This window comes from Diabrotica undecimpunctata, chromosome 8 (genome assembly GCF_040954645.1).
Source record: "Diabrotica undecimpunctata isolate CICGRU chromosome 8, icDiaUnde3, whole genome shotgun sequence".
Taxonomy (NCBI): Eukaryota; Metazoa; Arthropoda; class Insecta; order Coleoptera; family Chrysomelidae; genus Diabrotica; species Diabrotica undecimpunctata.
The window spans coordinates 104,691,894-104,714,677 of record NC_092810.1 but is presented as its reverse complement, the minus strand read 5'-3'; the positions used below and the strand labels follow the sequence as shown (position 1 = coordinate 104,714,677).

The window sequence follows — 22,784 nt, the reverse complement described above, 5'->3', positions numbered from 1 at the left end:
CAATCGTTTCATCACAATAAGTTTATTATATTGTTAAAAATTTGCAAACATAAATAACAATTGCGTACATTTTACAGATATAAAAAATTCTGTCAATGCAGAGATGAAATAACTTCAACATGATTACTCCAGTTACTGTGGCATTTCCCTTTAAATTTTTTATAACTGCACCGATTTATCTAAAATTTTTATAGTGGGTAGTAAATTACTCAAAAAACATAAGTTATATGGTGCCGATGTGTGCTTCTGCCCCTGGGGTGGTTGGCACCCCATCAAGGGGGTTGAACTTTTTACACTCAAAATAACACCTGGAATTGATAGAGAATCAAATTTTAAACAAAAAATGTCATATAAATTTTTTTCGCTAAATCAATACTTTTTGAGTTATCATCATCATCAATCAGCCAATCCCGTCCACTGCTGGACATAGGCCTCCCTCAGTTCTTTCCAGTGTTCTCTACACTGGGCCGCTTGTAGCCAGTTTCCCGCTACTCTTTTTATGTCGTCGGTCCATCTAGTCGGTGGTCGTCCTCGGCTTCTTTTATAATTTCTGGGCCTCCATTCCATAATTCGTCTTGTCCATCGTCCATCTTGTGTTCTGGCTAAGTGTCCTGCCCAGTTCCACTTAAGTCTCGTGGTTCTTTCGATGACGTCTTGAACTCCTGATCTTTGCCTGATTTGTCGGTTTGTTATGTGGTCTCGGAGGCTCACATTCAGCATTGCACGTTCCATGGCTCGTTGTGTAACTCTTAGTTTATTCGCAGATTTCTGCGTGAGTGTTAAAGTCTCTGCTCCATAAGTTTGTACAGGCAAAACACATTGGTTATAAACTTTTCGCTTGAGACACATGGGAATTGAACTTTTTAGAATATGGCTTAGTTTGCCAAATGCTGCCCATGTCAGGCCTATTCGCCTCTGTATTTCATTTGTTTGATTGTCTCTGTTTATTTTGATCTCGTGTCCCAGATATTTGTAAGTGTCTGTTTGTTGTATGGTATTATTGTCGATAGTTATATTTCCACTCATTACGAGATTTGTCATAAGTTTAGTTTTCTCAAAGTTTAGTTTTCTCAAAGTTTATCTTTAATCCTGCTCTTTCAGACAGACTTTTAAGCGAATGTAGCATAGAAACTGTATCCTGTAAGTTATCTGCGATTAATACGACATCATCTGCAAACCTCAAATGATTTAATCTTTCTCCATCTATATTGATGCCCATATCTTGCCATTGGGTGTTCTTAAATATTGACTCTAGAGCTGCCGTGAACAATTTTGGTGAAATATTGTCTCCTTGTCTTACTCCTCGACCTAAGCTGAATTTTTCTGTGTCTTCGTGTAGTCGTATACTTGATGTAGCGTTCTCGTAGATGTTTTTGATTAGTGACGTGTACCTGTAATCTATTCGGCTTTGATTTAGGGCTTCCAGTACGGTTTCAAACTCTACAGTATCAAAAGCCTTCTCGTAATCGACAAATGCAAGAACCAGTGGTATGTTGTACTCGATGCATTTTTCAATTAAGATCTTTATGGTGTGCAAATGGTCATTTGTGCCATATCCTCTCCTAAAGCCTGCCTGTTCTTTGGGCTGATAGAAATCAAGTTTAGGTGTTAGTCTCTTTGTTAAGATTTTCATAAAGAGTTTATACATATGTGTCAAGAGGCTGATGGGTCTATAATTTTCTAATTTAGTAATATCACCTTTTTTGTGTAACAAGACTATCACTGCATTGTTCCAGTCTTTAGGAATCGTACCCGCATGTAAGCATTTATTAAACAGTTCGCTTACTGATTTTAATAGAATTTCTCCTCCTGCTTTTATTGCCTCAATAACGAGTCCATCGTCACCAGGCGATCGATGGTTCTTCATTTCCTTTAAAGCTGATCTTACTTCTGACACAGTAATGGGTAAAAGTATTTCCGATCCCTGATTTATGAGAGTCTTTACTCGTGTCGGTAAATTTTCTTGTGGTCTTTGGGTGGTATAGAGGTCTTTATAAAACTCTCTAGTTATTTTCAGAATGTTTTGTTTATCTGTTGTTGCCTTTCCGTCTTTATCTTCTAGCTTGTATATTTCTTTTTTACTTTGTGTGAGTTCTCTTTTCATTATCTTTAAACCTTTGTTCTTTTCTACTGTTTGAGTAATTACATTAGTATTATATCTTCTTATATCTCTTCTAATATCCGCTGAAATTCTTTTATTTAGTTTTCTATATTCTTCTTTGTTTCCCTTTTCTTTCTCGCTTAGGTTTCGTCGTATTTCCATGAGAGCTTTTGTGTCTTTGCTAATCTTTTCACTTTTGGTGTAATTTTTCTTGCAAAATTTGAGTTGTGCGTTTCTAACCGAGTCTGTAATTAATTTATTATGATCGTCGATACTTAGAGGTTTGGGATTATTACTCTGTAAAGTTTCTGCTATATTTTTTATGTACGCTTCTGGCTGATTTGGTGAATTCCAAACTATGCGTTTGCCACTGTTTATCATCTTTGCTCTTTCTTTTTGTAGGTTTATCGTTATTCTAGCTCTTACTGGTCTGTGGTCGCTTCCTACTGATAGTTTATTAAGTACAGTGACATCTTGAATAATTTGCTTTTTGTCTGTTATTATATAATCATATTCGCTCTTAGTTCTTCCATCTGGACTAACCCACGTCCATTTTCTACTCTGTTTCTTCTTAAAAAAGGTGTTCATTGCATACAGTTTGTGTTTGAGTTATACGCACTTGAAAAAGTAAACTTTTTGCAAAAAAAACATGTTTTCCAATGATTTTGTACGAATAACTCAAAAACAAAGCGTTTTATTGAAAAATCTATAATGAACAAAAATAAAGCCTATAAAAAAACAAAGAGATTGTTTTTTTTATTTTTAGTTAAGTTAAGTTTTATAAGTACAATACTAAGCGATTTATATTTGTTTGAAGATGACTTTTATTTTTGGGATACTATACTCGATGCATTTAACATCAAATATCGGAAAATGGACATCTTTTTTGATAAAAACTCATACAACACTTTTTATAGAGCTAGAAAGAACCTTTAAAATGAGCTATGTTAAAAGCCATTTCGATTAAAACAAAGCGAAATGCGAAGGAAAGAATTTGAATTACTCTAGCGTTTAAAAAAAAAAACGAGCAGTATAAGTAACACTATTTCGATCAGAATTGAAATTAAACGTATATCTTCTACAATTCATTTTTTTTTTAGTGTTATTTATAAGTTTTAAAAGTTTAGCCTGTTTAAAATGCGTATTTTTTGAAAAAATCATGTTATTCTAAAAAAATTTTGGAGCATGTTATTTATATTTTGGAGCATCAACTTATTTATTCAAGTATATTCGAAAAACTGGTAACAGACACACTAACACTCACACAAATATGTATATAATACATACATACATATATATATATATATATATATATATATATATATATATATATATATATATATATATATATATGTTATGTATATAATACATACATATATATATGTTATGTATATAATACATACATATATATATATATATTGTTCCAGAAATGAACATATCATTTTAAAATATAAAATAAAAATATAGTTCTTTACACTTTTCTTAGTGTAGAATAAGTAAAATATTCACTAATATCTGGTTTGCTCGGATAGCCCGACTTAATGGCGCCACAGCCTCTTAAATAGTTTTCACACCTAAATACAAGAGGGGTAATCTACACTTTTACGCACCAAATATTATTTTATTAGTTCGTTGTCACACGCCCTTGAGGCAAGTGCATTTTAAAAACACTCTCAATTCATATATAAAATATTTCTCTACGCCGAAATCGGGCATTTTTTCTCATAAATACGGTCTTCTCTTTTACGTGTGATAAAGAAAGAATTATTTGATATTGTACTATCAGCTACGGTAGTTTTGAACCTGTTTACTCTAAAAATAGTTAATTATAAGTCGATAAACTAAAGGTGATTTTATTTCTCTGGAGCTATATTTGCTCAAATTAACAATCCTTATCCTTCAACGGTCACTGAAGAACCAAACCTATGGAGATACATCCATTCACAAGTCCTTTGAAGTAAGGCTTGGAATCAAAAGATTTCCAACCCTCTCACATAGGGAGCCAGTTACAAGGCTCCCACACACATTCGTGGTCCTATCGAGCACAGATTATTTGATGAAACAGGACTGAAGAAAGAAAAGGATTACACACGCCGGAGAGCAACAGGAAGAAAGAATAATGGTTTCTCGTCCCTAGAAGAAAGATTGCACAAGTTGACCTTCGTTCAAGATTAGACACGTGTGTTTTGTGAAAAGTGCGTTATGTGTTGGTAAGCGACAGCGGTAATTAAATTGGATACTTGAAAAACATTTGGTGAGGTTAAAACTCTTTCTATATTTTCTATAGTTACTGCATGCACGTAATTTATATTGATAGACATTTGTCTCGACTTTTATTTGTTTATTAATATTTATATTAACTAATTACTTTGATTTGACAACAGATCTTTCTTCTCAATATCGCTAAAGATAGCTGACAATTGTTTATTATACAGATTGTCTCACAGCCCGCTCTCACGAAAATATTTGTTTGACAACTCTAGTAAAAATACTCTATTAAAATTAAAATCGCGTCTTAGTTAAAAAAGACATTTACACTAAACAAAATCATTCACTCTTATTTCTCGCTCAGCATATATTTGCAAATAAATTCACTTTAAATAAAAAATGGAAGCTTTAAAGAAAAAGCGCAAATCACTTAAAGCATCAATTACACGTATCTCAGAATGGTTTATAGCCAATAAAGACACAGAAAACGAAATACTTGATTTTGAAAATAGGAAAGAAAAACTTTTTAATTTTTTCACACAATATGAACAAACTCAATTAGAAATCGGACAGACTGATGACAGCGACCAACAATCAGCTGATCGAGCAAATGTTGAAGAAAAATACTTCAACACCCTCAAAGGTTTACAAAGAAAAATAATAGAATTAAATTTAACAGAAAATAAAGTACCTAGCTCAAATAATAATGCTGTTTCCAGTGCGAGGCTGCCTGAAATTAGCATGAAAACCTTTACCGGAAATTTCTCAGAATTCAATGAATTCTTTCAACTATTTGAAACTCTGATCACAAACAATTCAAGTTTAAATAATGTACAAAAGTTTATATATTTAAAATCTTTCCTCAAAGGAGAACCTTTAAACTTAATTAGCAGTATCGAAGTAGTAGATGCAAATTTTGCTATCGCTATAAAAACCCTAAAAGAAAGATATGATGACAAATCACGAGTGATTAGTACTCTTATAAAAAAGCTGTTAAAGTCTCAATCTCTAGTTAAATGCACTCCTCAGGTACTAAGAGATTTTCTTGTACACACGAAGCAAACGCTTCAAGCTCTTAGTAATCTCGAAGTTCCAATTGAACATTGGGACCTCCTTTTAATAGAAATATTTTTAGAAAAAATAGATTTTGCTTCTCACAAGGCTTTTGAATATGAAGTAGGTTCTAAGAATGTTCCAACACTCAAACAATTTTTTGAATTTTTAGAAAAAAGATGTGATGTTTTAGAGAAACTTAATTACACTGAAACTCAATCAAAGTTTAATAATAAAGTCACTCAAAAAACTGCTCATATTTCTACTATAAATAATAATAAATCTAGCTATGAAAATTGCATATTTTGTAAACAAACTGGTCATAAAATATATCAGTGTAACTTATTTAAAGACACAAATTCTCGAGAAAGGTTTAATTTTGTAAAGCAAGCACAGCTTTGCAGAAACTGTTTTGGCACTAAGCATTTTACTGATAAATGCATCTCTAAATACACATGTAAAATTTGCAATAAAAGGCACAATACACTTCTGCATGAAGAAAATCATTTTTCTCACACTCATGAAAATAATGTATTCTCTCCCACTCGAAGCAATCAAAGTGCTTCAAATTCACATGATGGTAATCAAAGTCACGCCAATAGGCAACAATCACGCTTTAATGCACCACAAACCTCTCAATCCTCCGCAAGTATACAGGGTGATTCACAAACTCGCCATAGTGCACCACATATCTCTCAAAGTCATTTTCATGTTCCTCAAAGGAGTAATAATGCCCAAGTTACTCAAAGAATTAATTCTCCACATTCATATAATGAATCACCAAACACTTCTACTCACTTAAGCACTCAGACAAATGAATATTGTCTACTCTCAGACACACAAAGTCAAAATTCATCTTGCATCTCTTCTTTCTCCACTTTCAATCCAAAAAACGAAGTTTTGCTAGCCACAGCGCTGGTAACAATTTACTCTAAAAGTGGACAACCTGTACACGCAAGATGTCTTCTCGATAATGGATCTCAATCGAGCTTTGCAACAAAAGATTTAGTAAATAAACTAAATTACTCTACCACTAATAAAAGATTACAAATTTCCACAATCTCTCAAAATTGTTCCATCTCAAATGAAATGGTAAACATTGAATTTTTCCCATATAAAAACAATGATATGAAATTTGAAGTATCAAGTGCAGTTTTGAATAATATTACGTGTAAAATACCTCAGGTACCTCTAGATCGTAGCAAAATAAAAATACCAGCTGGCATAAAGCTCAGTGATCCCTCTTACTCCTCCCCAGGGAGAATCGATCTCTTATTAGGTGCAGAAATTTACTGTGATCTATTAAAGGATGGTTTAATTCATATTGGAGCAGGTCTTCCAGTGCTTCAAAACACTCATTTAGGATATGTCATGTTCGGTAACTTATCTCCACAAGTTTCATCTAAGAAAAAGATGCACTCTCACTCAAACTGTAACTATTCACACTCGAATCATATTTCTTTATTTGTTCAATCTCACACTGAAGAAGAAAATATAAATAATCTTCTCCAAAGGTTTTGGGACATTGAAGAAGTTCCCGAAATAAAGCATTTAAGTCCTGATGATGAAAAGGCTGAGAAAATATTTAAAGCCACAACACAAATCCTACCGAATGGACAGTTCCAAGTAGATTTACCCCTATGCATGCCTAATGAAAATAATAAATTGGGCGACTCTTTCCAAATGGCGCGAAGGCGATTTCTAAATTTGGAGAACAAATTCTCAAAAAATGATTCTCTTAACAAACAATATAAATCTTTTATAGATGAGTATGTCGAATTAGGACATGCAAAATATGTTCCGTTGTCTCTGCAGAATGTACACTCAGAAAACAAATATTTCTTGCCTCACCACAGTGTAGAAAAAGACACTTCTCTCACAACTCGTTTGCGCGTAGTTTTTGACGCATCCATGAAAACCACTTCTGGTTTTAGCCTTAATGATATTATGTTAAAGGGTTATACCACACAACCAGAACTATTTGACACTTTAGTCAACTTTAGACTCTTCAAGTATGTATTCACATCTGATATAAAAAAGATGTTTAGACAAATCAGAATAAACCCCAACCAAACTTTCTTATTAAATATTTTGTGGCGCAACTCTCCCTCGGAGCCTTTAAAATGTATACAATTGGAAACGGTTACCTATGGAACGAAACCAGCTACCTTCCTTAGCACACGATGTTTAATTGAACTCGCAAACATGCATAAGGAAGAATATCCTCTCGCTCATGATATGCTCATTAATTTTTGCTATATTGATGACATATTATATGGTACAAATAGTATTGAAACACTCACACTTGCGCATGAGCAAATCACTGCACTGCTACAAAAGGCAGGCATATCTCTTCACAAATGGTGTTCAAATTCACCACAATTTTTAGAAAATATTTCACAATTTTCAACTGACTCTACGTATGTTATATCTTCAGAAAATCATTCCAATAAAATATTAGGTCTTTGTTGGGACTCTAAATTAGATAGTTTCTCTATTTCAGTGCCAGAAATCGAAATAAAAGATTCCTACACTAAGAGACAAGTGCTCTCGATAATCGCAAGTTTTTTCGACCCCAAGGGATTAATTAATCCTGTAATAGTAACTGCAAAAATAATAATGCAAAAAATTTGGCTTTCAAAAATTCAGTGGAATGAAAGTTTAGACTCTACACTCTTAAATGAATGGTTAAATTTTCTCAAACATATTTCAGCACTAAAACATTTAAAAATTCACAGACCTTTTTTTATTGAAAATTATGTATGTAGTATACAAATCCACGCATTTTCCGACGCTAGTGAAAAGGCATACGCCAGCTGCATATATATTAGAGTTACTTATAGCTCAAGGAATGTCTCTTCCACACTCATCACCTCTAAAAGTAGGGTAGCTCCAATAAAAACATTAACTTTACCTAAGTTAGAACTTATGGGTGCTGTTTTATGCAGCAAACTCACTAAAAGAATAGTTGAAATTCTAAATAATAAATTAGCTCAAATAGACTCAATAAACTGCTGGACGGACTCAGAAATCGTACTTGCTTGGTTAGGCTCACATAGCTCGAGATGGTCACAGTTTGTTGCAAATAGAGTTTCTGAAATACAAGGAAACCCACAATTTAAGTGGCGATATATAAAGTCAAAACAAAACCCCGCAGATATTGCGTCAAGAGGCATGTCTGCTCCTGAACTTCTAAACTCAAAATTTTGGTTTCAAGGTCCCTCATTTCTACTTAATTATGACTTAGATTTAACTTCTTATGATTCAAAACCAAATGTAAGTAAAATACCCGAGGAAAAGAAAATAGTTCATCTAGCACAAGAAAGTCCAATAAGTTTCATTGAAAATTTATCTCTCAAATTTTCAAACTTCTCAAAACTACAACGCAGTATCACACTTATTCTCAGGTACATTCACAATTTCAAGTTTCCAAATGAAAAATATGTTGGACCCTTCTCTGTTTCAGAATTAAAAAATGCTGAAAATTTAATAATAAAACTTTTGCAAAAGGCACACTTTTTTCGAGAATTTTCTTGTCTTAAAAATAAGGAGATAATTTCAAATAGAACAATTTTAAAACTCAACCCATTCATAGATAATCAGCAAATGATTCGTGTAGGTGGTCGTCTAAGGTACTCAGACGTCCCATATGAACAGAAGTACCCATTACTTCTACCCTCTCATAATCACATAGTAAAATTAATGCTGCATAGAGAACATATAAGATTATGTCATGCAGGCCCTCAAAATACTCTTTCCAATTTTCGTTTAAGATATTGGTGTCTAAATGGTCTCAAAGAAACTAAAAGAATAATTAATAAATGTCACGATTGTTTTAAATTTAAAGCAAAGACAGCCACACAGTTAATGGCTGATTTACCACGGGAACGTTCATGTTTCTCCCCTCCATTTACCAATGTTGGTCTAGACTTTGGTGGTCCATTTCTTATAAAAAGCTCCAATTTAAGAAAGGCTCCAAAAATAAAATCCTACATAGCGTTGTTCGTATGTATGGTTACTCGTGCAGTGCACATCGAATTAGTCACAGGTCTCTCTACCGAAAGTTTCTTACTTGCTTTAAAAAGATTCATCAGTAGGAGAGGCTGTCCACAAATTATCTACTCAGATAACGCCACTAATTTTCTAGGAGCTAGAAATCAGTTGAGGGAAGTTGCACTATTTCTTAAGCAAAAGGAAACCTCTGAGTCCATATTCAATTTTCTCTCCTCTTCTGAAATTCAATGGAAATTCATTGTAGCCCATTCTCCGCATCATGGTGGAATTTGGGAGGCAGCCATAAAAAGTGCCAAATATCACATTTTAAGGCTTTTAGGCAATATCACTTTAACTTTTGAAGCCTTTAGCACAGTTCTCGCACAAATAGAAGCAGTACTAAACTCACGCCCTCTTTGTGCTATGTCAAATGATCCAAATGACTTTAACACATTGTCTCCAGGACATTTCCTAATAGGAAAACCAATTACGTCATTTCCTGAAGAGATAGTGACGGAAATACCTGACAATAAATTAACAATTTGGCAAAACTACATGAAGATTCAGCAATCATTTGCCAAACGCTGGAAAATTGATTACCTTAATCAACTTCAGAATCGCCCCAAGTGGTTAACACCACAGAAGAATCTTGAAGTTAACGACTTAGTTCTATTAAAGGAAGATAAAGTTCCACCCCTACACTGGCCATTGGCAAGAATTGTTGAATTGTTTACTGGTAAGGACGATAAGGTCCGTAGTGTTAAAATAAAGACTAGAGATGGATATTTTAACAGACCCATTACAAAACTCTGTCCTCTTCCTGTGGACAAAGTAGAGAATTAAAATTTTAAATTTTGTCACATTTATATGTATTACTCTAGTTTAGGAATAGTTATTTCTTAAATTACATTTAAGTTAAGTTTGCTTACTTTCTCAAATCACTCTTTCTTTCGTTTTGAAGTAAATACTTCAACGCGGGCAGTCTATGTTCCAGAAATGAACATATCATTTTAAAATATAAAATAAAAATATAGTTCTTTACACTTTTCTTAGTGTAGAATAAGTAAAATATTCACTAATATCTGGTTTGCTCGGATAGCCCGACTTAATGGCGCCACAGCCTCTTAAATAGTTTTCACACCTAAATACAAGAGGGGTAATCTACACTTTTACGCACCAAATATTATTTTATTAGTTCGTTGTCACACGCCCTTGAGGCAAGTGCATTTTAAAAACACTCTCAATTCATATATAAAATATTTCTCTACGCCGAAATCGGGCATTTTTTCTCATAAATACGGTCTTCTCTTTTACGTGTGATAAAGAAAGAATTATTTGATATTGTACTATCAGCTACGGTAGTTTTGAACCTGTTTACTCTAAAAATAGTTAATTATAAGTCGATAAACTAAAGGTGATTTTATTTCTCTGGAGCTATATTTGCTCAAATTAACAATCCTTATCCTTCAACGGTCACTGAAGAACCAAACCTATGGAGATACATCCATTCACAAGTCCTTTGAAGTAAGGCTTGGAATCAAAAGATTTCCAACCCTCGAATGCACGGAGCCAGTTACAAGGCTCCCACTCATATATATATATATATATATATATATATATATATATATATATATATATATATATATATATATACATATAATGTTATGTATATAATATAGGCAATTTGCAATTGCAAAAAGGGTTGCGGCTCAGCGTGTGGCTGTCGTAGACTAGGTCTATTTTGCAATGCTACGTGTGGAACATGCTCTGGCGACAATTGTCAAAACTGTCCTGCAATAGACGAAGAGGTGGAGTTAGAACACGACGAGAATGACGTTTCAGACAATGAATAATTTGATATATTGTAAATAATTTTTATTTTTGTAAATAATTTTTATTTTTGTAAATAATTTTTATTTTTGTAAATATATTTTGTATACTTTCTAATGTAAAGTATTTTCATGCATAATTTTTTACAATAAAAACATCATGAGTATACTTAATTTTTTTATTTAGACATTTACCAAAGGGGAATTTGTTTCGTGAGCATAGAGGTGGTTTTTAAGGGTTGAAAATAAGCAACCGATCAAAAAATATTTTATTGATAAGAAAGGAGTTTTTGAATATAAATGTACATTAAAAACTTTTGAAGTTGTTTAAAAAGATTTTTTTATATATTTTGACATAGGGGGTAGTTTTTAAGGGTTGAAGTTTTGCAATCAACCAAAATTATTTTATATAAGCAGAGAATTACATTGTAGATGATATAAATGCACTCCAAAAGCGTTTGAACCTGTTAAACGATTTTTTACAATTATTTTTATTAAAAGGGGTGGTTTTTAAGATTATTTAAGGGTTGAGAATGTACACAATATCCATTATTATAATTGACAATATTTCAATTACCTAATTTAACACGATTTAAATCCATAAAATGCTTTAATATAAATTTTTTTCATTATTTTCAATAAGGGGTGATTTCACCCTTTAAAAATAAAAAGCTCACCTAGCGCATATATAACTTTTGAAGAGGGAGGTAAGATAAGCCTAATTCCAAATTTTTAGCAAAATCGATTCAGTTATAAAAAATTTAGAGGTATTGACCTCTTTTCCTCCACAGTGACTGGACTAGATCGTATGTTTGTGCAGTAATCTACTGCAGGATTGAACGCAGTTGGAAGTTATTTCAAAACTGTGTTTATCATGTACTAATAGAAAAATCTATCAGACGTGTCGAATGATTTGCTGGAAGAGTAGAGTTGGAGATGAAAGAAAAAGAAAGCTTATGTCAATCAGCGCCAATAGATGAAAATAGTTTTTTGATTTTCTACCTCTACCAACAGTCCTTTTCTACAACGATCATTTATTTGAACTTACTTCTCTTCCTCTTTTTTTATTTTTAAAAACCATGTGCGGTAAGGACGTATCCATTTCTTTATCAAATTCAGTAGATCTTGTAATGACCATGAACAATTACTCAATATCTCTTTTATCCCACCACTGTCATTAATGTTACACTTCTTTAAATTACTTACTTAATTTTTGCTGCCCTGCAAAGCGGTAAGTTTGAGAACACACTATGTGAGAGATCACAAGTTGCTCTTCGACTAATAGAAACATGGTGCAAGGAACACTCATTATCTATAAATCCTAAGAAAACAGATGGTCCTCTTTACCAGGAAAAGAAGAATCACGGGCTTAATACCCCCAAGGATTCTAAACTACAGTCTAAATTTTTCTGACGAGGTGAAGTACCTTGGTATTACCCTTGACAGGAAGTTAACATGGAACTCACACTTAGATGGTAGAGCTATAAGAGCATATATTGCCTATGAGCAGTGTCGACGAACGGTCGGACGCACCTGGGGCCTCACGCCTAGGGTGATCGCCTGGGTCTACACCGCTGTCATTAGGCCAATGCTAACTTACGGAGCTATTGCTTGGGTACCAAAAGTGCTACAGGCAACAGCGATTAACAAACTAAACCATATTCAGCGGATGGCTTGCATAAATATAACAGGTGCCATGAAAACAACACCAACTGCTGCAATGGAGTTGATCATTGGCATCACGCCTCTAGATATATATGTCAAAGAGGTGGCGCTAGTGACAATGATGCGACTGCGCTCAGCTGGTGCAAACCTTGATGTAGGAATGGGACAATTGAGAACTCGTTTCTGATGGGGAGAGCTGGATGCGTTACCACTGCTACAGGCAGGCTGCGACTCAATTGAACCAAAGTTTGTCTTTAACAAACCCTACAAAATTGAAACAAGACAGTGTATAGAGACAAACGTGGCAAATGCCTATTGCATATAGATATATATATGCATAAGATATATAGATTGCATAAGAATAAAGTGGGGTATGGGCAAAAATGCCAGCGTACTTCAGACAGAACTGACTGGTATCTCCATAGCCGCAAAAGAGATAACCCAAAAAGGTATAGCAGGGAAAACTATAATGATCTGCACAGATAGCAAACAAGCGCTACTAACCGTGAATAGACCACGTGTCACATCAGGTTTAGTAATGGAGTGTCACGAGTCACTAACTCAAGCTTCGGATGGTAATACCATCATCCTGAGGTGGGTTAAAGGACACAATAGGAATAAAGGCAACCGCATTGCTGACCAATTATCTAAGAAGGCGGCAGGCCTAAGACTCTTAGGACCTGGGGATCTTTTTGGTTGGTCAACTACAACAATCGCGGAAATTGTCAAATGTCACTCCCATACGCAAACCGTAAAAAGATGGGAAGAAGGGAAAGGATGTAAACTTGCCAGGGTAACACTAAGTAACCTTGAAGAGTCAACATCAAAGAAGTACTTGGGAATGACCAGGAAAAATCTACATTTGGCAGTTGGTTTTTTAACTGGTCATTGTCAACTAAGCAAACACCTCCACACACTGGGGCTAGCAGACACACCTCTATGTAGGAAGTGGGAACGAGAAGACGAAACTGTAGAGCATGTCCTATGTGAACGCCCAGAGTTATCGTTAATACGAGAGTACGCGTAGAGAGATGTCTCCTGGTGACTTGTCCACCTTCCTAGAAATGGCAGGATGGACAATGAGCTAAGGGTGACAGCTCCCTGGGAGGATGCACAATGGGTCAATTGTGGCCTAAGTGCTGTGAAACTTAACCCGCCCTCCCTACTCTACATATACAGAGATACAGATACTTAATTTAAACACAAATAATATTGCAATACTACTTGTTTACAACTTTTACTCAATGACAACTATTCAAAATCTACTGTTATTTAAACTGTCAACTTCCTGTGGTTATATACATTTTCTGAAGTTCCAAACATTACTAGACATTTCGGGATTTTTCGATAAAATCTCGAATATTCTACTTATTTTTAATATCTCTTTTTCGTCAAAGGACGTTTTCTATATATGGAATAAATCTCATGGAGCTATAGTAACAATATTATTATATAATAAAAAATTTTAAGAATGAATTTTTACCAAATTAATCTGTTACAGGTGCAACTCGAGACATAGGAACTGCTCTTACTCGAATATGTTTGAGGCATAAAGCAGTTGAAAATCGACTAAAGAATTTTACAAGGTAAGTGGTTAGTGTTCAAGTAAATTGCAAATTTATTATTTCATGAAAAAGAAAAGTCATTACGGAAATAATTTGTTATGGAATTATTTCAATTCTATAGTAATATTTACATTTTGCAGTGAATCAATTTTGAACGCTATATAAAGGCGTATCGTAAATTTTTATATAAAATACAATTTGAAAATGATTGTAAACAGGACCGTCTTGGTATATTGTATTCATGTAGAGGGTGAATCATAAAGAATGGTTATTGTTTAATGGATTTATAACGACAGTGTTCGCCTCTCCGGCCCCCTTTTTCACGAAATTTTTTATATTTATTAGAAGTAAACCCCGGGAAGTAATTGTAATTAAAATTATATATTTTCGACGTCGCGCGTCGCACCTTTCAGTCTGGAAATCATTAAAAAAACTTTAAAACCTTATGTTTTTTTGCAAATTTGCGGTAAATGAATTTTGACAGTTTTCTATCTTTTTTTACTCTTTGACTATTTTCCCGATAAATCTTCAATACTGTGATAAACAGACTTCAACCGTTTCTCGTTTCCAATGGGCGATGTAGTGATTTCTTATTTTGCTACGTAGTCATATGCCTTTTCTAGAACAATTACGGCGTTACGTGTTTATTTATTTCTGTATTTTTTTTCTCTAGAAATTTTTGATTCTGAAAATATCCAGCTCTGAATTCTACTTTTTCGTCGGAATATGTATTTGATCGTAACACTATGATGTATAAATCCGCCAATTTTTGAAATTAATACTATTTTCTATAGCTGTTAAGAACGATTTTTGCGAGAAATCAAAAAAATTATATTTACTTAAAAACAAAGTGGATTATACTTCGCGGTGAAACCTTGTACATTAAAGAATAACAGCATTTAAAAACATTTTAAAGAAAAGCAAGAAAGCGAATAATATTTTTAGTTAGCAAACGGAGCAAGATATTTCGAATGCATTTAGTACTTGGTGTCCATCTTGCTTCAGTGTCCATCTTTCGCATCCGTATAGTACTTAATACCATACATACTATTTTTAATGTTATTAGTATGAATATTTTTCAATTACAAAACATTTATTGCTTCCGCCTTATTTCGATGTACCTTCTGATGTCTTTGGAGGTGCAGGTTATTTATCTCTACCCAGATAGATGATCCCTCTACCCTGCATATTCTGAAGGAAGATGACACCTACATTTACATCGGTTGTAGGATCTCTTGAGGATTTTTGTTAAATACATAGTTTTAGTTTTGTGTTTTTAGTGCTGTTAGTTTTTCTTCTGATTCAGCTAATATCACAGTATGGTGCGCATATCTTATATTACTATGATGATTCCATTTATTCTGGTACATTGTGAACGCTCCGGAAGGGATACAATGATGATGTGTTGGGCGTATACAATAGAAGTTTTGACAGACAAAAAGAAGAACTGTGACAGTCGAAAAGAAGAAGAGGACGGTCATCTTAGGCGGCCATATTCTGGCGGGTGGTGACGTCGTCAGAGTGGCAGCGGAGGGGGAGTTTCAAGTAACCCATAATCTATTCCGATTTAACAGATGGTAAAGAAGACTAACGAAAAAGAAGAAGAATTGTCAGTTGACATGACAGCTGACGGCTGCGGAAAAGAAGATTTGACAGACCAAAAGAAAAACTTTGACAGCCGAAAAGAAGAAGAGGACGACCATCTTAGGTGGCCGTATTGGAGCGAGGCTTGTGGCATCAGGCCGTATTGGAGCGAGGCTTGTGACATCAGAGTGGGAGTGGAGAGTTTGTCTCAAGTGACCCAAACTCTACTAAATATAGGGCGTATAAATAAGCAAGGGGGACAAAATGCAACCGTGGCAAGCCCTAACTTTATATTTATGTAATTGGTGGTTCTGTTTTGTGTTCTAACACATCCGGTGCGGTTTCAATAATATTTGTTGCTAATGGTAGCTATAATATGATCTGCGTTCAGTCCTAAGCCTTTTAATATCTCTTTTTATCTTTCATGCATAATGCGGTCGAAAGCTTTTTTGTAATCAACTCATAAAGCGTATAATCTTTAAGAACCTCTGGGTATCTCTCTTATATGAAAATGCCACCATGCAGATAAAGCTGGACGAAAGCACAAAAACTAATCCCATAAGACTACAACGGGGAGTAAGACAAGGAGACACCATCTCTCCCAAACTATTTACCCTTGCTCTAGAAGACATTTTTAAGAAACTAGAATGGAACAATAAGGGTATCAACGTCGACGGATCATACTTAAACCACTTGCGATTCGCAGATGCCATAGTTTTAATAGCCGATAATATCCAAGAACTAAATGATATGTTACAACAATTAAATGCAGTTTCAAGAGCGGTAGGCTTAAAAATGAACTACAGCAAAACAAAAATACTGAGCCGAGACCAGACAAATATAACAATACAAAATAATACCATAGAAAATGTTGAACATTATGTATATCTAGATCATGTTATCAAACTAAGAAAACCAAATCAAGATGCTGAAATTAAAAGAAGAACACAACTGGCATGGGGCGCTTTCGGCAAATTAGCATATATCTTGAAAAACACCTCCATTCCTGTAAACTTGAAAGAAAAAGGTGTATAACACATGCATACTACCAGTTTCTACTTACGGCTTGGAGACAGTAGCCCTTACCAAAAAATCTGCTAAAAAATTAGAAACAACGCAAAGAGCAATGGAACGAATCATGCTTGGAATATCACTAAGAGACAAGATTAGAAACACCGAGATAAGACGTAGAACGAAGATTAGGGATATTGTGGAAGAAATTGCAAAAATGAAATGGCGCTGGGCAGGTCACGTAGCCCGATATAATGACAACAGGTGGACACGGAGAATTCTAGAATGGAGACCAAGGACGACAACAAGAAGCAAGGGAAGACCTCAAAAAGGATGGGTAGATGACATAAGAACAGTGGCAGGCAAACAGTGGATTAGATTGGCGCAAGATAGAGAAAGATGGAAGCAATTGGGAGAGACCTACATTCAGGAGTGGATGGAAAATGGTTGACAAAGAAGAAGGTATCTCTCCGCCATAAAAGTTAATCCTAGGATTGTGTCTCGAGTGTCTGTTCCCTTTCTGAAGCCATACTAGGAGCTACTTACATATTTTTGCGTGACTCATTAAGAATATTGCGCGGTGATCTTCTCAACTTGTTGCTTTCTGCTTCTTTGGAAGAGCTACATATGTAGATGTTAGCCAATCTTGTGTAAAGTTCCATTTTCATATATGCTATTAAAAAGGTAGATTAATTTTTTGGTAGCATTTTCACCTAGATGTTTAAAGAGTTCGGCTGCTATCAAGTCCTCTCCAGATGCTTTGGTGCTCTTTGTTGTTAAGATAATTAATTTCTTAGCCGTCTATCGTCCATTTTTGGACATAGGTCTCTCCAACTCATTCCATCGATCTCCACCCTGTGTAACATACTTCCAATTTGTTCCGGCTATTTTTTTAATCTCATCCACCCATCTCATCTGTGGTCTTGCTCTTGGTCTTTTACCTTTGTAAGGTCTCCAATGTTATATTGTGGCGTTCCAACGTCGGTATTTTTGTCTAGCAGTGTGGCCTGCGAAGCTTCATTTGAGTTTGAGTACTTCGTCGAATTTTAAACGTGTAGGTTTTTAAACTTGTAGAAAGTGATAAATGTTCGCACAAAAAAATTGATTTGGTGCTGACAAAAACTTAATGATATGAAATTTTGCTACGACCTTGAGTCTACTGGAATAATTATATGATTGTCGGAATCAAAAATCGAACTAAAATTTCTATAAAATAGATTATTCTAAATAGTTTTGTAAAATATAGACTATTTTCTTCTTCTCACCGCGCCCAATTAAGATGGAAACCAAAATTAACAAACCAAAAACAATAAAAATTCCAACACGAAAACCCATAACTAAATTCCAACTGAACTAAACTTCTTAAAAAAAACTAAACTGTATCTTCTTACTTCACATCATTTTGGACTCGCCGGTGTGTTTCACGTGGAATATTCGACCAAACGTGAATAAATTCACGTCGCGTGGATGCAGTTTTCAGAATCTCACCGGTTGGGGTCGCTGTTTAATATCAACTTAGACGTTAAAAATAACTATGCAGATATTTAATGATTTTATTGATTTAAAGATCCAAAGAAAGTTAGAAATAATTTAGGAATTAGTTAAGTGACGCACTCGTTACGTGTTCAACGAGAAATTATTTTACATATTTTCAAAATTGTTCTTGGGCTGCAAAAATTTCGTAAATCTCTAACAAAAAGTGTAGTAATGTTCTCTCCGTAGTGCTCTTGATTAACATAATGTTAACACAATAATTGGTAACAAGATCTCATCTTCAAAAAAATCTTCTAGTGCCGACTCCAATAATAAAGGTTGGCTATAACCATTGCAAATTCGTCTCTATCTTCTGCTTTTCTTAAATGCGTCTGTGTGTTTAATCCGGTCCAGTCGCGAATGTGTTTCAGCCAGGATATTTGTCGTCTACCAGGACCCCCTTTTCCTTCGATTTCACCCTTTATAATCATTCAAAAATTAAGGACCAATAATCCCATGCCCGGACACAGCACTCCCAAAATGGTAACTCGTACACTGTAGTGGTTTCTCTACAATAACATATGCGCGTTCAAATATAAGAAATCGACTTTTTTGTCTATTGATATAACCGTTAAGGTAAAAAATATGGCCTCTTACAATAGACTCAACACTCGTCCACAGTAAGCATCTGTTGCACGTTTATTTGCAACGTCTAGTCATTGTCCAATTTAAATGCGGTAAGGATAACCACAAAAAGATTTGAACAACTGTCGCGACGTGTGGATGTTTCACTGGTATTTAGTTTATACGCCGTACGTCTATGGCTTCGTTTTGGAGAGATCTTCGTTGTAAGATTTGATTGAGAACGTGTCCTTGATTATGATTGGTATGTCTTTGATTATTGTTGGTAAGAACTACCTACCAGTGTTACTTCTCAACGATTGTTAACATTACACTTTTACTGAGGGTCACCTTTTTAAATACTTGTTGAATTTTTCCAGGCACTTGTTTCAAACTTCGACCATTATTCCGTCCATTTTCGTATGAGTGGAAATAATGCTCTGCTATAAACACTTTCTCCTTATTTATAAGATGGTTTTAATAATAGAGCACTCTAAGGGTGCGTTCATAACGGAGACCATTGCATCGTCTCCTCGCCTAGAGCGTAGCACTGACGGCGAACGCTCGCATTTAAAGTAATGCATTTATTTTACCGAAAATCGATTAAATGATACCATCCCATGGCCCGAGCGAGGGTCGGCGCCTCGTTATGAACGCACGCTTACTTTGACAGTTAATGAAAAATAAGCCCAATCAAATAAGTACGCATTGCGTGCGGACTGTCACAGCCGTCTTAATTTCGGTACTGTTTATTTTGACAAATATCGTATACTATGATTTAAAATTAAAGAACAATTTCAGCGGTCAAGTATTTTTGAACTTCTGGAAAAACAGTTAATGTATGGTAGACCAGTCTTAAATAATTAGACGCCTCAAATAATCTAAAAAAGCTGTTCATGTACAATTTTAGAACTACACTGTTAGAGACAACTCAATAATTGTCTTTGTCTGTTTTAATTTTTTTAGCGTTATCATGGAATGCCTGATAATACCATTACAAGAAAAACTGGAAGAATGGAAGAAAACCGTCGTGAATTTGGATAAGGATCATGCAAGAGGTTAGTTCTTATTAAAATACCTAAAACTACAGTTTTATTATTTTCATTTCGGTAGATTTTCAACTGCAGAATCGTAAGGTTTAGAATAATAACAAATATTGTCAATTATTAAGTTTATTATTTAAGATTAGATTATTCCATTTAATTTTCTCGGAAATTGATAAGAGATTAATGTTGATATTTTTTTAGTCTGCAGATACAATTATTCAAAACGAGACATTTAGTTATAGTTGGGCCCGTGAATTTTTATTCGTGCGTTTTAAATAAAGCATACTTTTTTTATTTACAAACATTTTCGCATCAACCTCTGGGGTTATTAGCGACATATAAACATATACATGAGATAATTTAATTATAAATATTAAATTTTGTTAAGTATATTAATGTCTTTAAAGAATTTTACCAATTGTTCAATTTTACATTTTTCTCCTAAGATTTCATCTTGTTGATCCGATGATGTGGTTGGTCTGTCTTTGCAACTGGTATCTTGGACATTCTACAAGGACATGCTTAACACTGAGGGGAACGGGGAACATTACAATTGTCACATAAAGTAGGATTGGTGTGGCCGATTATATGCCCGTGGGTAAGTCGGGTATGTCCTAAACGAAGGCGAGTAATAACGACATTTCCACGGTTTTACATATGTGTTCACTTCGCGAAGTTTTGAAGTTGAACTGTCCCAGTGGTTTTGCCACAAATTTTCAACCTTGACTTTAATAAATGATTTCAAATCATTTATCACTACATTTCTCACTTTACTCGCGATTTCACTGTTTCTTGCCTGTTGGGTAATACGGTCCGCTTCTTCGTGTCTTTGAAGAATGTGTGAAGGAACCCATAGAAAGTGTACAGTATGTTTGCTGTTTTGTATAGTAGCTAGGTCTTTTTTAATTAGGAGAGCAATTGGTTGGGTTGTGTAAAGCTGGTTAATGGCATTGACGGAACTAAGGGAATCGGTAATTATAAACAGCTTTGATTACCGGATTTAATATGAGTGAGAGCTTGGTAGATGGCATATAGCTCACCGGTATATATGCAGCTTAAGGATGGTAGTTTGTACTTAAGTGTAATATTTGAAGACAGCTGCCCCAACTCCAGTAGATGTTTTAGTTTAGAGGCATCTGTGTATACGTGATAGAAGTTAGAAAATTTTGTAAGTTTTTTGATGAATGTATTTTTTATTGAGTAGGAAGTATCATTCTTTCTAAAGATATTTAAGGATGTGTTGGATTGAGGAATGATTATTATCCAAGGAGGAGGGATTCCTATGAAGTTGGAATAGGTATTTGGTATCGGAAATGTAAAGCCATAAGAGTTTGCCTAACTCTTTCGTAGAATGGTGGTTTCATATAAAGCATACTGTTTCAAGACACAGCCATAAATATTGATGTGTTTAGTTAGACGATCAAATGATACAAGTATTATTACAAACAAAACGATATTAGAGTAAATACAGTGTGGCGCACCGAAAACGAAACAGAGGCATTTACTGGCAGATGATTCCTTTCTTGAAAAAACGCTCGGATCCGTCGATTTTGTTTTCGAGGGGGACACAAAATTGGCATAAAATCACTTTAACATTTGCAGCCCCTTAAGCGGGGGTGGCATCATCCCTAAAATCTTAAATGAAAAGGGGGGTCGAATGATCCATTATTTGAAAGGTCTTTCAACTCCCTTTATAATGATGTAAAATTCATGTATTCAATTCAGTAGTTTTGGAGATTTATTGATTTAAAGTTTAAAGTAGACTTTAATAGGTACATCAAATTAGTTTGTACTTCTTTCAGAAGAAATTTGAGTAAAAGCATTTTCTTGATAAGTAAATGCTTTTATTTACTACGCCCATGGTTTATTAATAATAAAAATAGCAATTGAAGTGTCCTTTGTGACAAAAAAAGTTGTTTCTTGAAGAAAGATAAGTAGAGAATGCCACGTACTTATTTTAAATAGGAAATAGTACATTAGTTTGCGATTGATTTGACCAATCTTTGTTGTTAAAATATCATTTATTGCTTTATATATAAATTAACCATGGTATATTCCACGGCAGAAAGGGTTGAAATTATTGAAATATTTTTCGGAAATAATCAGTGCGCTAATAGAACAGCACAAATTTTTAATGAGCGACATGAGAACAATAATGTGCACCGAAAATATGTTCTAGAACTTGTAGCTAAATTTCGGGAAACTGGATCAGTCGCCAATAAAAAACGTAATATTGAAAATCCTATAAGGAACGAAGCAACAGAAGTGGGGGTTTTAGGGCAAGTTATTGTAGATCCTACATTAAGTACCCGCAAATTGCAAACTTCGTGTGGTGTTAGTCGACGTACTATCCAACGGATTCTAAAGGCCCATAATTTTCAGCCGTATAAAATTCACCTTGTACTAGAACTTAATGAAGACGATTTTGATAAGCGATTAGAATTTTGTGAAGTTATGAGTGAACGAATTACAAACGATGAACAATTTTTATTTAACATTTGCCTTTCCGACGAATGTTCCTTTTTTTTTAAATGGCGAAGTAAATCGTCATAATTGTCGATATTGGTCGGACTCTAATCCCAGAACTTACCATGAGGTACACACACAGCAGCCACAAAAATTAAATGTTTGGGCT

General features: G+C 34.4%; 2 protein-coding genes across 6 annotated transcripts in view; one reads left to right on the top strand and one right to left on the bottom strand.

The window, feature by feature from the left end:
* Nucleotides 1-22,784, top strand: part of mim (missing-in-metastasis) — a 182,555-nt gene that overhangs the window by 79,640 nt on the left and 80,131 nt on the right. For all 5 annotated transcript variants that reach the window (XR_011951638.1, XM_072540682.1, XM_072540679.1 and 2 more), the window contains exons 4-5: nucleotides 14,351-14,435; nucleotides 20,070-20,161. Coding sequence is in view for 4 of the 5 variants with exons in the window: in XM_072540682.1 (XP_072396783.1) it covers nucleotides 14,351-14,435; nucleotides 20,070-20,161 (177 nt within the window). In the remaining variant the exon portion in view is untranslated. The remainder of the gene's footprint in view (nucleotides 1-14,350; nucleotides 14,436-20,069; nucleotides 20,162-22,784) is intronic.
* Nucleotides 1-22,784, bottom strand: part of LOC140447811 (uncharacterized) — a 192,703-nt gene that overhangs the window by 161,666 nt on the left and 8,253 nt on the right. The window lies entirely within an intron of this gene.